Consider the following 13530-nt stretch of genomic DNA (forward strand, 5'->3'; position numbering starts at 1 on the left):
GGTGCTGTGGCCTCGATCCAGGAAGAATAGGAAGGGAAACGCTTCCTTTCGTGTATCTGGAATGCCCTAATTGCCCGGGGATTGAGGGTGGGAGGCGAGCGAGAAACCCCGCGCTGGGCTTTCTCTACGCAAACCTGCCGCTTTAAATAACAATAAAGAAATAAATAACTAAACGACTTCTTGATTAACGTGATCTGGGAAATGGGGGCGGGGGCGGAAGGCCAACGGAGGCTACCTCCCCCGCTGGCGCGCTTGCCCGGGAGCGGGACGGACGCCCGAGGCAGCGGGACACGCTCGGCCGGAGTAGGAGCAGCGCGTCGCTTTTGGCGGAGCTGCGGCCACGTGACGCGAGGGCGAGCGTCCAATGGGGCTCGAGGAGGTGCTTATAAAGCCGGCCGAAAGTGGCGCCCCAGAGAGCGTGCCGGAGCGGGGCCGTCGCTGAGCCGTCGAGCGCAGCGCAGCGCAGCCTATCCTATCCTATCCTATCCTATCCTATCCTATCCTTCTTGTAGAGCCCGGCTGCGCGGGGTGGCGAAGGAGCCCTCGACGTTCCCCGCAGGTGAGTGCAGCGGCCGGCCGGAGCTCCCCTTCAGGTTCCAGAGCCTCGCTTCCACCGTCTCTCTCTTGCGTGTGCGTGCGTATGTATCCATGCGTGTCTAGCGATGGAGAGGTGTCTTGCCTGTGGCAGTCTGTTCTTTTTGCCCCAGCAGACTTCCTCAGGTAAACCGACTGATGAAAGGGGCTTTAAAATGGCTCGTCCGTAACCTGCTGGGGGATCACTACCTGAGGCTTGCTGGCTTTTGATCCCGGACGAGAAGCTGCTGAGGAAGCGAAATATTCCCTCTTCAGTGTAAAGGGATGTCTTCATGGGCTTGAGTTGGGGGCAGAAATTTAAATAGCTAGCTTAGGATGAATGGGCCCTGCAGAGTGCCCCCAAGAATACGCAGAGGGCCTTTCAGACACCACTTTGAGCAGCCACAACCTTGATATCCTCACTCCAGCTGAGATTCAGGGGCCAGATTCTAGTGTATGGAGTGCAATTTTCAGCACTGCACCCCGCATATTACTTCCCAAATCAAAACAGTGAGATGCAACTCATGCTGGATAGTGCTACTCCAAACCTCTGGAGCCCATCATAGAGAGCCCCTGGCCTGTAAAGAGCATGCAAAAGGCCATCTGTGTAAACGTGAACCAGATTACATGCATACATACACACACACACACACACTCCACAGCCCCACATCTGATCCAGGCCAATCCCATTTTCCCAGCACCAAAAGTCTGAGTGCAGCTATTGTGCCACCATGAGGGTGACTGCATGGCCATTCAGGAGAGTGAGAACGCCCCCTCGCCTGTCATGTCAGTCAGTGCGCGCTCTCCTCCCCCCACCCCACGCCTGCCTGCCTTGCATGTGTCTAGTGCTGTAGTGCGTATCTCACCCAGCCTGGGGGCCGAGGACATGATCCCACACAGCAAGGCTATCTCTACCTGTGGCTCCGTGGCCAAGGACCTACTCTACATGCCAAAGGGCCTGGGTTCGGTCCCTGGCATCTCCAGAAAGGCTGTGTGAAACCCTCAAGAACTGTTGCCAGTCCGTGTAGACAATACTGGGCCAATGGTGCTTCCTGTTCAAGGTAGCATCCTCTGTACCTCATTATGTGGGCATGGGCATATAGGGTAGGATCTAATGGTAGCCCTACACAGAGTAGACCCAATGAAATGAATGGTACTCTCATTAGCTGTGGCTAATGCAAGTCCATTCCTTTCAGTGGGTCTTCTCTAAGTAGGGCTAACATTGCATACTACCCATAGAAACACAGTACTGGATTGGGATAGCAAGTTGATCCAGGGACATTGGAACCTGCTTTATACTAAATTGGTCCATCTAAACCAGTTGGCCATCTAACCCTGACCAGCAGTAGCTCTAGAGCAGGGGTGGACGGAAGCTATAGATCTCCAGATGTTTTGGACTTCAGCTCCCAGCATTCCTTGTCTGACCATCGGTCATGTTGGCAGGGGTCTGGGAATTGCAGTGCTGACAATCTGCCCACTCCTGCTCAAAGGCAAGATTCCTTCCTGACCTACCTGGAGATGCTGCCGGGGAGGGAAAGTAGCTGACAACTTCTCCAAAAGACTTCTTTTCAGAATCCTCTGGAAAGAGCATCTGTGACTCATCAGACTGTTCCCATTTAGAGATGGAGAAGGCTCCACAATTCAAGAAGGATGCAGACAAGCTAGAGCGTGTTCAGAGGAGGGCAACCAGGATGATCAGGGGTCTGGAAAGAAAGCCCTATGAAGCGAGGCTAAAAGAACTGGGCATGTTTAGCCTGGAGAAGAAGAGATTGAGGGGAGACATGAGAGCACTCTTCAAATACTTAAACAGTTGTCACACAGAGGAGGGCCAGGATTTCTTCTCGATCCTCCCTGAGTGAAGGACACAGAATAACAGGCTCAAGTTAAAGGAAGCCAGATTCCAGCTGGACATCAGGAAAAACTTCCTGACTGTTAGAGCAGTACGACAATGGAATCAGGGAGGTTGTGGGCTCTCCCACACTAGAGGCCTTCAAGAGGCATAGAATCATAGAATAGTAGAGTTGGAAGGGGCCTACAAGGCCATTGAGTCCAACCCCCTGCTCAATGCAGGAATCCACCCTAAAGCATCCCTGACAGATGGTTGTCCAGGACAACCATCTGTCAGGGATGCTTTAGGGTGGATTCCTGCATTGAGCAGGGGGTTGGACTTGATGGCCTTGTAGGCCCCTTCCAACTCTGCTATTCTATGATTCTGTAAGGCAACTAGGGTCTTGCTATTTACTGTGTTATCTGTACAGCACCATGTACATTGATGGTGCTATATAAATAAATAAATAAATAATAATAATAATAATAATAATAATAATAATAATAATAATTTGGCCGGTGACCTGGGGCTTGGGAGAGCTGCTCCTGCAGCAACCTATTTCCTGCTGGCCACAGGCACCCCAGGTTTAGCCCATACTTGTGTCTGGCCAGGAGATGGGCAGTCTGTCCGGGGGAGGAGCACACAGACTCAGAAGTTCTGCTTAGTGAGAAATTTGGCTGCCAGGATTTTGATCGGTGTTGCCAGGTTGGTTCGCATCACTCTGATTTTAAAAGGAGCTGCACTGGTTGCCTGTTCACTTCCGGGAGCAATTCAAGTTGCTGGCACGTAAAGCTCTATCTCAATCTTCCCCAACCTGTTGCCCTCCAGATGTGTTGGACTGCAATGCTCATAATTCCCAGCCAACATAGCCAATGGGTGGGGATTGTGGGAGTTGCAGTCCAACTCGCCTGGAGGGCATCATGTTGGTGAAGGCTGCTCTGAATGGCTTGGGGACCCAAATACTTGCACGTGTGCCTCTTCCCCACCCTCGCCTGCCTGGGTCTGTAGGTGTTCTGCTGAAGCCCTCTGCTACACACTTTTCCTCATTGCAAGTGCATGCCCATCACTTGCATTGGGAGAGGGCTTTAGGATACCCCCTGGATACCCCCTGGCTTTAGGATACCTCCCCAAAAGAGGTGCCTAACTTACATCTCCCTGCCCCAGATAAAGACACCTCGTTTTACGCAGCCACGTTAATTTGTGTAACTTCTCGGCCTGCCTTTGTGACTGAAATTGCATTTTTAATTTGTCTTTTATTGTAACTGATTAGTCTGTGTTGAATTGTATTGGGTTTTTCAATTTATAGAAATAGGTGAAGAACAGGTGCCCTGCAAAGCTGCTTGAGCCTGGTTCACACTAGATGGCCAGTGGCCATGGTGGCTGGAAAGGTAGGATTGGCCGCCCAGCACAACAGAAGACACCAGGTTGGCAGAAGCGCTCTGTAACATCCGAAGCGATGGTGGCAGCAGCCATCCTCAGCACATTCTCTAGGGGTGGGGGGTTCTGTTGGGAGGATCTAGAGCCAGAAGTGGGCAGCCCCCACTTTTTCTCACTCTCCCTCCTTACCCAACAGGCTTCCAGGGGAGGAATGAATTGCTCTCAGCAGAGGTCTGAGCGGTTCATCACCATTGGTCATGCTGGCAGGGGTTTCCTGGAGCTGAAGTCCCTAACTATGGAATTCACTACCATGAGATGTAGTGATGGCACCAATTTAGATGGTTTTAAAAGGAGGTTAGACAAATTCCTGGAGGAAAAGAACATCAGTGGCTACTAGTCCTGATGCCTCTATATTACTTCCAGTACCAAAGGCTGTATGGCTAGCTACACCAGTTGCTGAGGAACATGGGCAGGAGGGTGCTGTTGCACCCATGTCCTACTTGTGGGTGTCCAGTCGACGGCTGGTTGTTCACTGTGTGAACAGAATGCTGGACTGGATGAACCCTTGGTCTGATACAGTGTGGCTCTTCTTATGTTCTTAACATCTGGAGATCTACTTTCTGCCTACCTCAGCTCTAGGGAGTAAGGGACCATTGTCATAATTGGGTCTTACATCTCAGTAAACATGCTAAGGATTGCTCTGCACATAAGTTTGCCTCCAAAAACTCTGAGTATTCAACTATTTGTCAAATATTCACCAAATAATTGGTTGTCTGAATAACCACATCCAATTATATTTGATCCTGATACAGTACTTGCTAACTGACATGTCAAACTACTTAGTGTTTGAGATGTTGACTGCTTACAAGACAAATACCAAACTCAAATCTCTTACACTCACACGCAGTTGTTACACCCATGACTGTCAACGTGCAAGTTGCAAAGCAATTTAAGAGTCTCCTATATACAATACTTGTACTGTGTTGAGAACCCCAGTCAAAAAGAAACTCATTCATTGATGACTGTCTGAATGAGACCATGTCAGCCTCCTAAGTCAGCAACAGTCAATCAAATGCCCATGCATTTTGGCACAATTTTCCAGGGTGCATTGATTTTCAGCAAAATTGGGTGGGGGGAGGAATCTGCTGGGCAGCGATCCTATACACCAGCCTGAAGCCTCCTAGATATCTCAAATTACAGCTCCCATCATCCTGACCATTGGCCATGTTGGCTGGGACTCATGGGAATTCTAGTCCAATACATCTGGAGGACACTGGTTTGGTGACTGCTTGGGAGCAAGGTCCATTTCGTTCCTTGGGACTTCCTTCCAAGAATGTATGTGTAGGATTGCACTGTAAATGTTGTTCAGTTTGGAGGAATCTTAGTCTGAAAGAATTCCTAAGGCCCAAAAGCAAACTTGGTGCTTGAGATTGTGCTGTAACCACTGGGTCACCTCTTGTCCCAGCTCTGGCTCATAATTCTTCTTCCCTCTCTGCTTGTTTTGTTCTTTAGGTGACTTTAAGGAGATGAAGGCTGTGCTGATGGGAAGCCAAGGCAGCATGTCGGTCACAGACGTCCTCATAGCCTTTGTTCTTTCCTGCCTGCTAATGGCTGTCATCAGATCTTTCTGGCAGCAGATTCCCCCAGGACTGAAGAGACTCCCGGGGCCAAGGGGATACCCTCTGATCGGCAACATCCTGGACCTGGGGAAGAACCCCCATCAGACGTTGACATGGATGAGCCAGAAGTACGGGGATGTGATGCAAATCCATCTTGGCACAAGACCAGTGGTGGTCCTGAGTGGGTTGGACACCATCAAGCAAGCCTTGATTAAGCAAGGAGAAGACTTCGCAGGACGCCCTGATCTCTACAGCTTCCAGTTCATTGGTGATGGCCAGAGTTTGACCTTCAGTCGGCAATCTGCGGATGTATGGCGAGCCCGTAGAAAGCTAGCCCACAATGCACTGAAGTCCTTCTCAATTTCAGCCAGCCCTACATCGTCTGCTTGTCTGCTGGAGGAGCATGTCTCCAAAGAAGCAGACTACCTTGTAACAAAGTTCCAGGATGTGATGAAGGAAAAGAAGAGCATTGAACCGTACCGGTACCTGGTGGTCTCCGTGGTCAACGTCATCTGTGCCATGTGTTTCGGTAAGCGCTACAACCATGAAGACCAGGAGCTGCTCAGTATGGTGAACATGAACAATGAGTTTGGGGAAGCAGCTGCTTCTGGGAACCCAGCTGACTTTATCCCTGTCCTCCAGTACCTGCCCAGCCGCACCATGAAGGTCTTCAAGGATCTCAATCGGCGGTTCAATGCTCTTGTGCAGCAGATAGTTAAGGATCACTACATGAGCTTTGACAAGGTAGGAGTGTGTGTGTGTGTTTGCCATTTGGAGTGCTGAGTGTCTTGCTTTGTTGTTGGCATGGGCTACAGCTCCCCCTGCCCACTCTGTTTGTACCTCATATCCAGCAAAGAGGCTGCAGTAAATTTCTTGCATGCCAATGATTTGCAGAGTAAAATGGATTGCATTTGAAGATACTTTATTCATAGACCGAACATTTAGTGTCCATACAGCTGCCTTGAGGCCCAGTATTGGAAAAAAGGATGATGATGATGATGATGATGATGATGATAATAATAATAATAATATTATAGCAATGAAACTATATTTATGGCTGCATGTAACCTTTGCAGATACAACATGTGGCTCCTGCCCAGCAGGGGTGGACAGAAACATGTTTTGGACATGAATCCCCAGCATTCCTGACCATTGGCCATCCTAGCAGGGCCTTCTGGAAGTTGACGTCCCAAACATTTGGAGATCTGCCTTCTGCACAGTCCTGCATACACAATGGGCAACATATTATGCTGTTTAACCCATGCGCTTCTATCTGACATATTCCATTTATACCCCACTATCTTCTGTATAACTCAAAGTGGTATGCATAGGGTTCCCAGATGAGTCTTCCATTCAAGCACTGACCAGTCCTGGACCTGCTTAGCTTCAAGAAGGTTGCCGCATCATGAGCTCTTCCTCTTGGAGTTTCTTCCATAGTTCATTGGTAGAGCACCTGCTTTGCAAGCTAAAGGCCTCAGGTTTAATCCCCGGCATTTTTAGTCCAAAGGATTGGGGAGCAAGTGATAGAGAAAGACCCTAAAGAACTCCTGCCATTCTGAATAGACAATGCTGGCCTAGGTGGACAAGTAGTCTTCTGACCTGGCATAAGGCAGCTGCCTGGGTCTGCCTCTTAATGAGGTTGACTCCGCATCAGTGACTTGAGCATTATTGTTTTGGAATTTGGCATCGCAAAGATCTTCTGGGTTTGTATTTCAGAACAACATCCGAGACATTACCGACTCCCTAATTGACCACTGCCAGGATAAGGAAGTCGATGCGAATGCCAACATCCAGCCCTTGGATCAAAGGATTATCAATATTGTCCTTGATATTTTTGGAGCTGGTAAGAATCTGCTAATCTCCTCTTCCACTCTGCTCTCCCCCAATGCCCAACTCCTGCCAGCCTCACCCTGTAATTTTAATGCACTGTTTAATGCTTGCTGCAGTCAGTTGCTTCTAAAAACAATAAACGATGACAGCCGCAGCTTATATCATCTGATGATATAAGATATTTGCCCCAGTGCACCAAATGCAGGAACATTTTAGCTCCAAGCCTCTGCCTGCTTTATTGACTTGGGAATAGCCAATTTCTGTGTCTTGGCTGTTAGAGATGTGGAAATTGTCCTCCATTAAAACACAGTGTCAAACAGCATAGCTCCTCTTGCCTTGTGCTGTCACACGTTGCCTGCACAGGCCTCTTCAGATGCGCTTTGACCCTTACCAAGGTAAGTGACCTTTAGCAGTGTAGGCAATTTTTGCTTGCCCTTGACAGGCATTCAAGCCAGTGGGTGCAGTCCTCCCTCAGTGTGGGAGCCTAGTCTGGCCTGTCAGTCCTTCACACACGGCCTCTTGGGGCTCTTTCAGGGAGGATTCCCCACCATGGTCTCCAATTGCCAATTGGAGATCATGGTGGGGGTTCCCCAGCATGCCCCTCCCCACTTCCAGTTGGATCAGATCAGAGATGACAGCAGAGATGCAGGTGGCAGGGGACCCGTGCCATGTATTGCAAGCCCAAGGGCTCAGCAAGTGAGAGACCAGCCCCAGAGAGGCAGGCAGCTGATCCTCCCGGCATCAGCTGAACCCCTTTCCCCATGCTGATGGAGGCAATGATGATGGTAATTAATAATGATTTTCATACCTCCCAACTGGCAAATTTATTTTATTTATTACATTTCTATACCACCCAATAGCCGGAGCTCTCTGGGCGGTTCCTAGGGCATGGAACTCCATACCTCTTCACCACTCAGAAAGTGAAAACAAGGCAGGGCTATGGCATCAGTGGGTGTGGCCACACCCACTGACATCATCCGGCCCACAGAGGGACTGGTGTGGGGCTTCTGCACCCTGATTAAAGCCTTTCCTCCCAATCCAAGCCTGTCCAGACTGCATTTGAACTTCTTTTAGGGCACAACCCTATGCAGGTTTAGACAGAAGTCCTGAACCTACCTGCATGCCTCAGACAGTAGGTAGAGCTGTTGCTGGGAACATGGGCGGGAGGGTGGTTGCACTCCTGACCCACTTGTGGGTTTCCCATAGGCAGAAGCTCTTTGGCCACTGTGCGAACACAATGCTGGACTGGATGGACCCTTGGTCTGATCCAGCACAGCTCGTCTTATGTTCTGATGTCAGTGCCAGCTTATAGCTCACCACCTTGTTCTGGTCTTGAAAAACGGCTCTCCTCCCTCTTCCGTCTCCTTCCACACCGTTTCCCTTGTGTTTCTTGTATTTTTAGTCTGTAAGCCTAATTGATGTGAGCTGTTCTGGAAGAGGATAATTTTCTGAAAAGCAGGATATATAAAAAAGCAGTAAATATTTTGCTGCAGATCCCACTTGTAACGTCTTAGAATTGGGCTCCAAGATCAGCAGATGCTGTTTGAATGCTGCCCACTGAAAGGCAGCCTTGGCTGTTCTGCATCTGATGCGGAGTGGCTTTATTATTATTATTATTATTTATTTATATAGCACCATCAATGTACATGGTGCTGTACAGATAACACAGTAAATAGCAAGACCCTGCCGCATAGGCTTACAATCTAATAAGGCTTTCCCTTTGGGTCTGTCCTAGGGTTTGACACGGTGACCACCTCTCTGTCCTGGTGCCTCGTGTATCTGGTGACTTACCCAGAAGTCCAGAAGAAGATTCAGGAAGAAATAGGTAAAAATCCAGGCCCTCTTATCTGGGGGAGGGCCCCCTGTTTTTTAAAGCCCTTCTTCCAGGCTGGGTTTCCATCAACCTCCCTTCTTTATTTTATTTATTTTATTTATTACATTTTTATACCGCCCAATAGCCGAAGCGCTCTGGGCGGTTCACAAAAATCTCCTGCCTTTGACCTGCAGACCAAACTATTGGCCAGGAGAGGAAGCCCAGGCTTTCGGACCGTTCCATGTTGTACTACACCGAAGCTTTTATCATGGAGATGTTCAGGCACACCTCCTTTGTGCCTTTCACAATTCCTCACTGGTAAGACCAGACTGATCCGTCGGCAGCTTTGCCCTTTCTCTCCCTTCCCCCCCCCCTTCATCTTGCTGCTTCTGCCTGCCTCCCTCCCTCCCTCCCTCCCTCCGGCCTCACTGTTTCTCTCCAGCCACTTCTTTGACTAGCCAACCCCCCGCGGCAGCCATTATGTGACTACCCACATCCTCATGGGAGCCATTTTGTGGTGGTGCCCACAGCAGTTTCTCAAATTCCCAAATGAGCCCCTGGGTCCAAAAAGGCTGGGGAGCCCTGAGCTAGATGGGCCAATGGTCTGGCTCTGTACAAGGTGGCTTCCTACGCCCAGCCTCCATCCCTTGCAACTGCAGTTCCAAAGATATGTACAGAGAGGGAATCAATGCTGCTCTTTATTGGACCTTTCCCTCTGCACTCACCTCACTCTTGCTTCATGTCCTATAAGACAGGGATGGGGAACGTGTGGCCCTCCAGAGGTGGGTGAACTCCAGGTTCCAGCAGGCCCTGCCAGCATGGCCAGTCATCTAGGATGATGGGAATTGTAGTACAGCAACATCTGGAGGGCTGCCGGTTCCTGTAAGATCTCTTGACAAGAACAAGGCAGTGCATTCCATCCTGGGACACACTTGCGCCATTATTAGATTGTAAGCCTATGCGGCAGAGTCTTGCTATTTACTGTTTTACTCTGTACAGCACCATGTACATTGATGGTGCTATATAAATAAATAATAATAATAATAATAATAATAATAATAATAATAATAATAATAATAATAATAATATTCTAACCACCCTTACGGCAGTGCTTGGGAATTTGTTTCACAAGAACAGTTTCACAGTGTGTAAGGTTTCAATCCTGGATCCACTAGCCTGGGAGTGAGCCCCATTTAACACAATAGTCTTCTCAGCAGACACATATAGGGTTGTACTGTTAGTAGCTGAAACCCATATCAGTCAGTAGCAAGGGACCTGGCTCATGGCCTGCAGGGTGTCCAGAGTGCTTTATCTTCCTCTATTTTTATCTGAGTTCAATTTCCTAAGTGGTCTTTACTTGGAAGTAAGTCTTATCAAAATGATGTGACTTCCAGGAAGGTGCATTTAGGACTGGAGCTTTCTCCCCTGTCCAACCCACGTCACCTTCACGAAATAAGTAGGTCCTTGCAGCTCCTTGCGCCTGTCCAAATATTGTGCTTTCTCTCTCTCTTTGCAGCACTAACAGGGACACAGCATTGAAAGGCTTCTTCATCCCTCGAGATACCTGTGTGTTTGTCAACCAATGGCAGGTCAACCACGATCCGTAAGTATCTCTAGAACCTGGCACTTCAGATGTTCATGGATGAGCCCAGTTTGACACACAGCAGGTTTAAAGCTGTGCTGATTCCTAGTTAAGGCAGGGGTGCAGGAACTCAGGCCTCGGGGTCAGATGTGCCCCCCTGGGTTCCTCTGATAGCCATGTCTCTCCCCCTGGCCCCATGCACTTCCCCTGGCCCCCAATCATGGGGTTGGGTGGGGGACTCCTGGCTTTTGTGCAGGTTTCTCCCTATTCTAAAAGGTTGAAATGGCGCCCTTAAGGGGTGGGGTGCAGAATGTCTTTCAGTCCGATGGTGGGATTCCCTTCAAAGGTGCTCTTGAGGTGGGGTGGGTGGCAGTGCATTCCAGTGGTGGGAAGGGCCAAAATGCCCCCCCCCTTTAGCATCAAGCTCTTCCTGCCTGTAACTCAGCCTTAGCCCAGGCATTTCATCCTTTTAGAATGGGGATACGGAACGGCTGTGCAAAGGTGGGAACCCACCTAACGACTGGCAGCTGGAGGGGGGAGACGGTGTGGGCAACAGGAAATCCAGTCATCCAAAAACTCTCCTGAACCCTAACCCCGAAGTGGGTTCAGCACCTTGGATAGCTCCATTGGAGTGCTGCCTGGTTCTGAGTGAAGTCCAGAATGGAATCGCAGCCCCACCAAAATTGGAGCCTCCAGCCTCCACTAGCTGGATTTCCTATCCCCGGTATGATGTGGATTTGTGCTTCCTCCTAAACCCCATCTAGGATCATGTGAAATGTGGCAATCCTAGAATGTGTGCCATTTTTCTTGCAGGAGGATTTGGAAGGACCCTTCTATTTTCCTCCCAGAACGGTTTCTTGCTGAGGACGGGGCTGGCATAAACCGGGTTGAGACCGAAAAGGTTCTGTTGTTTGGTTTGGGCAAGCGGAGGTGTTTGGGAGAGAATATTGGCAAAGGGGAGGTCTTCCTGTTCCTGACCACCCTGGTTCAGCAGCTGGAATTCAGTCTGTGCAGCGGAGAGACGGTGGACATGACTCCTCAGTATGGACTCACGATGAAATGCAAGATGTGTGAGCACTTCCAGGTCAAACCACGTTTCCAATCAGTGACACCTGGAGCAACCACAAGAGGACACTGAGCCAGGAAAGAAAGGGTTGGGTGGGTGGCAGTTTTCACAATTCTCTTTAGCGTGAGTGGATCAGCCAGCCAGGCTAAGCTCCGGCATAATCCATTTTCAGTAAAGGCAGACGAAATGCAGCCAAGAAGACTGTAAAGGAAACTGAGGAGCTGGGGGTGGGTGGCAGACACTATTGTGAAAAGCAGGCCGTGAAATGTGGGCATTATAGCAACCCACAAAGTCATTTTGCTTTTAGATGACTTGAAGTCAAGCCATGGAAGATGTTTTGCTGATTTGCCTGTGTGAATAATACTGTGATCACTTTGGTCACGTGATAAAGAATTTATCACGTGAATGGCTGGTCTCGCACGGAGACAGTTGCTGAGGCCACCAGCCATGCCTTTGATTTAACTGCCAGCGGAGTTGAGGACCAAATACTTGACTCCATAAGTGCCAGCCTCTAGCTTGGAAGCTCTGTGGGGCAGGGATTCTGTGTAAGATCTACATGTTTGGAAATATATATATGAATAAATGGCTTTATATGAGATCGGAGGTTTGCAATTATATTTGGCTGGTCAGGTTGTGGGAAACCCAGAGGGGATAATTTTAAAGGGGTAAAAAGCAACTGGGGAAAAAGTACCAAAGTCTATTTCCCTTTCTAATTGATATACTGGAATTAACCCCCCTCCCACTCAACTACAGATACAGCTTCCCCTTAAACACTTCCCCATTTCAATGAGGTTTCCTCAAGAATGTCTTTGCTGACTGTATTCTGTATCCTGACACCTGTCTAGACCAGTGGTTCCCAATTGGTGGTCTGCAGACCCCAGGGGGTCCGCGTAACCCACCTAGGGGGTCTGTGGCACCATTCACATATTAGCTCTGCAAGGTCCGCATTTTAATAAAAGAAAATATGCCTCGATGGTAACGTCATGCACGAAAGCACCTGCGTGATTTAGCAACTAGCTTCAGAGATTACTTCCCTGCACCTAATCCTGAAAATTCATGGAGACGGAATCCTTTTGAATGTGGTGATATACAACTAAAAACTCTCTCTGCGGAAGAGCGAGATGTACTTGTTGATGTCACTTGTAATGGTTCATTGAAATCATTTTTCAAAGAATATAGACTGGACCAATTCTGGGCGAAGGTTTTTCCTGATCATAAGAAGTTAGATGAAAAAGCTTTGAAACATCTAGTTCCCTTTTGTTCCACATATCTTTATGAACAAACGTTTTCAACATTTTGTTATATGAAGAACAAGCATAGAAATCGGCTCGATGTTGATCCAGATTTGAGATTAAAAGTAGGAAATATTGAACCGGATATGGAAGGGGTTGGGGGTGGGGAAGAGGCATGATTTCTCCCATTACATTTAGGTTTAGTAGCTGCTAGACATGTCATAATTTGTTCAATTGTAAACTATTAGTAAAATTAAATTTGTCTTTATATTCCTAACTAAATCATTTGCGTGGTAATATCACAAATTTTATGGTCTGCTTTTTAGTATACCTAAAATCCTTTGCTTATTAGGGGCTACCCTTTATTTTCTCAAAAAAATTGCTTTTCACAGGTAACTACCATAGAGATAACAACATTTTCAAAAGTAGGGGGTCCATGGCTTGACATTTGAAAAACAAGGGGTCTGCAGTACTTAGCTAATTGGGAACCACTGGTCTAGACTACATAGATGGATCTCTTCGTGCCGCTTAACTCTTACCATAATTAGAAATTTAAATCTATTCCAACACATTGCACTGCTTAAAATACCCCTTTTTTCTCACAGGGCAA

At 48.3% G+C, this 13530-nt stretch overlaps 1 protein-coding gene across 2 annotated transcripts; it reads left to right on the forward strand.

Annotated features, from left to right (window-relative positions):
- The first annotated feature begins 430 nt into the window (after window positions 1-430).
- LOC134409788 (cytochrome P450 1A5-like) lies at window positions 431-13041 on the forward strand. 2 transcript variants are annotated; one of them, XM_063142714.1, is made up of 7 exons: window positions 431-559; window positions 5291-6141; window positions 7114-7240; window positions 8963-9052; window positions 9235-9358; window positions 10557-10643; window positions 11436-12699. In XM_063142714.1, the coding sequence occupies exons 2-7, from the start codon at window positions 5305-5307 to the stop codon at window positions 11758-11760; spliced, it is 1590 nt and encodes a 529-aa protein (XP_062998784.1). In that variant the 5' UTR covers window positions 431-559; window positions 5291-5304; the 3' UTR covers window positions 11761-12699. The 2 variants fall into 2 exon arrangements, with proteins under 2 accessions (XP_062998784.1, XP_062998783.1); XM_063142713.1 differs by lacking the exon at window positions 431-559 and adding an exon at window positions 4028-4132 and having other exon boundaries at window positions 11436-13041.
- Window positions 13042-13530: the final 489 nt, after the last annotated feature.

This window comes from Elgaria multicarinata, chromosome 16 (assembly GCF_023053635.1).
Source record: "Elgaria multicarinata webbii isolate HBS135686 ecotype San Diego chromosome 16, rElgMul1.1.pri, whole genome shotgun sequence".
NCBI lineage: Eukaryota > Metazoa > Chordata > Lepidosauria > Squamata > Anguidae > Elgaria > Elgaria multicarinata.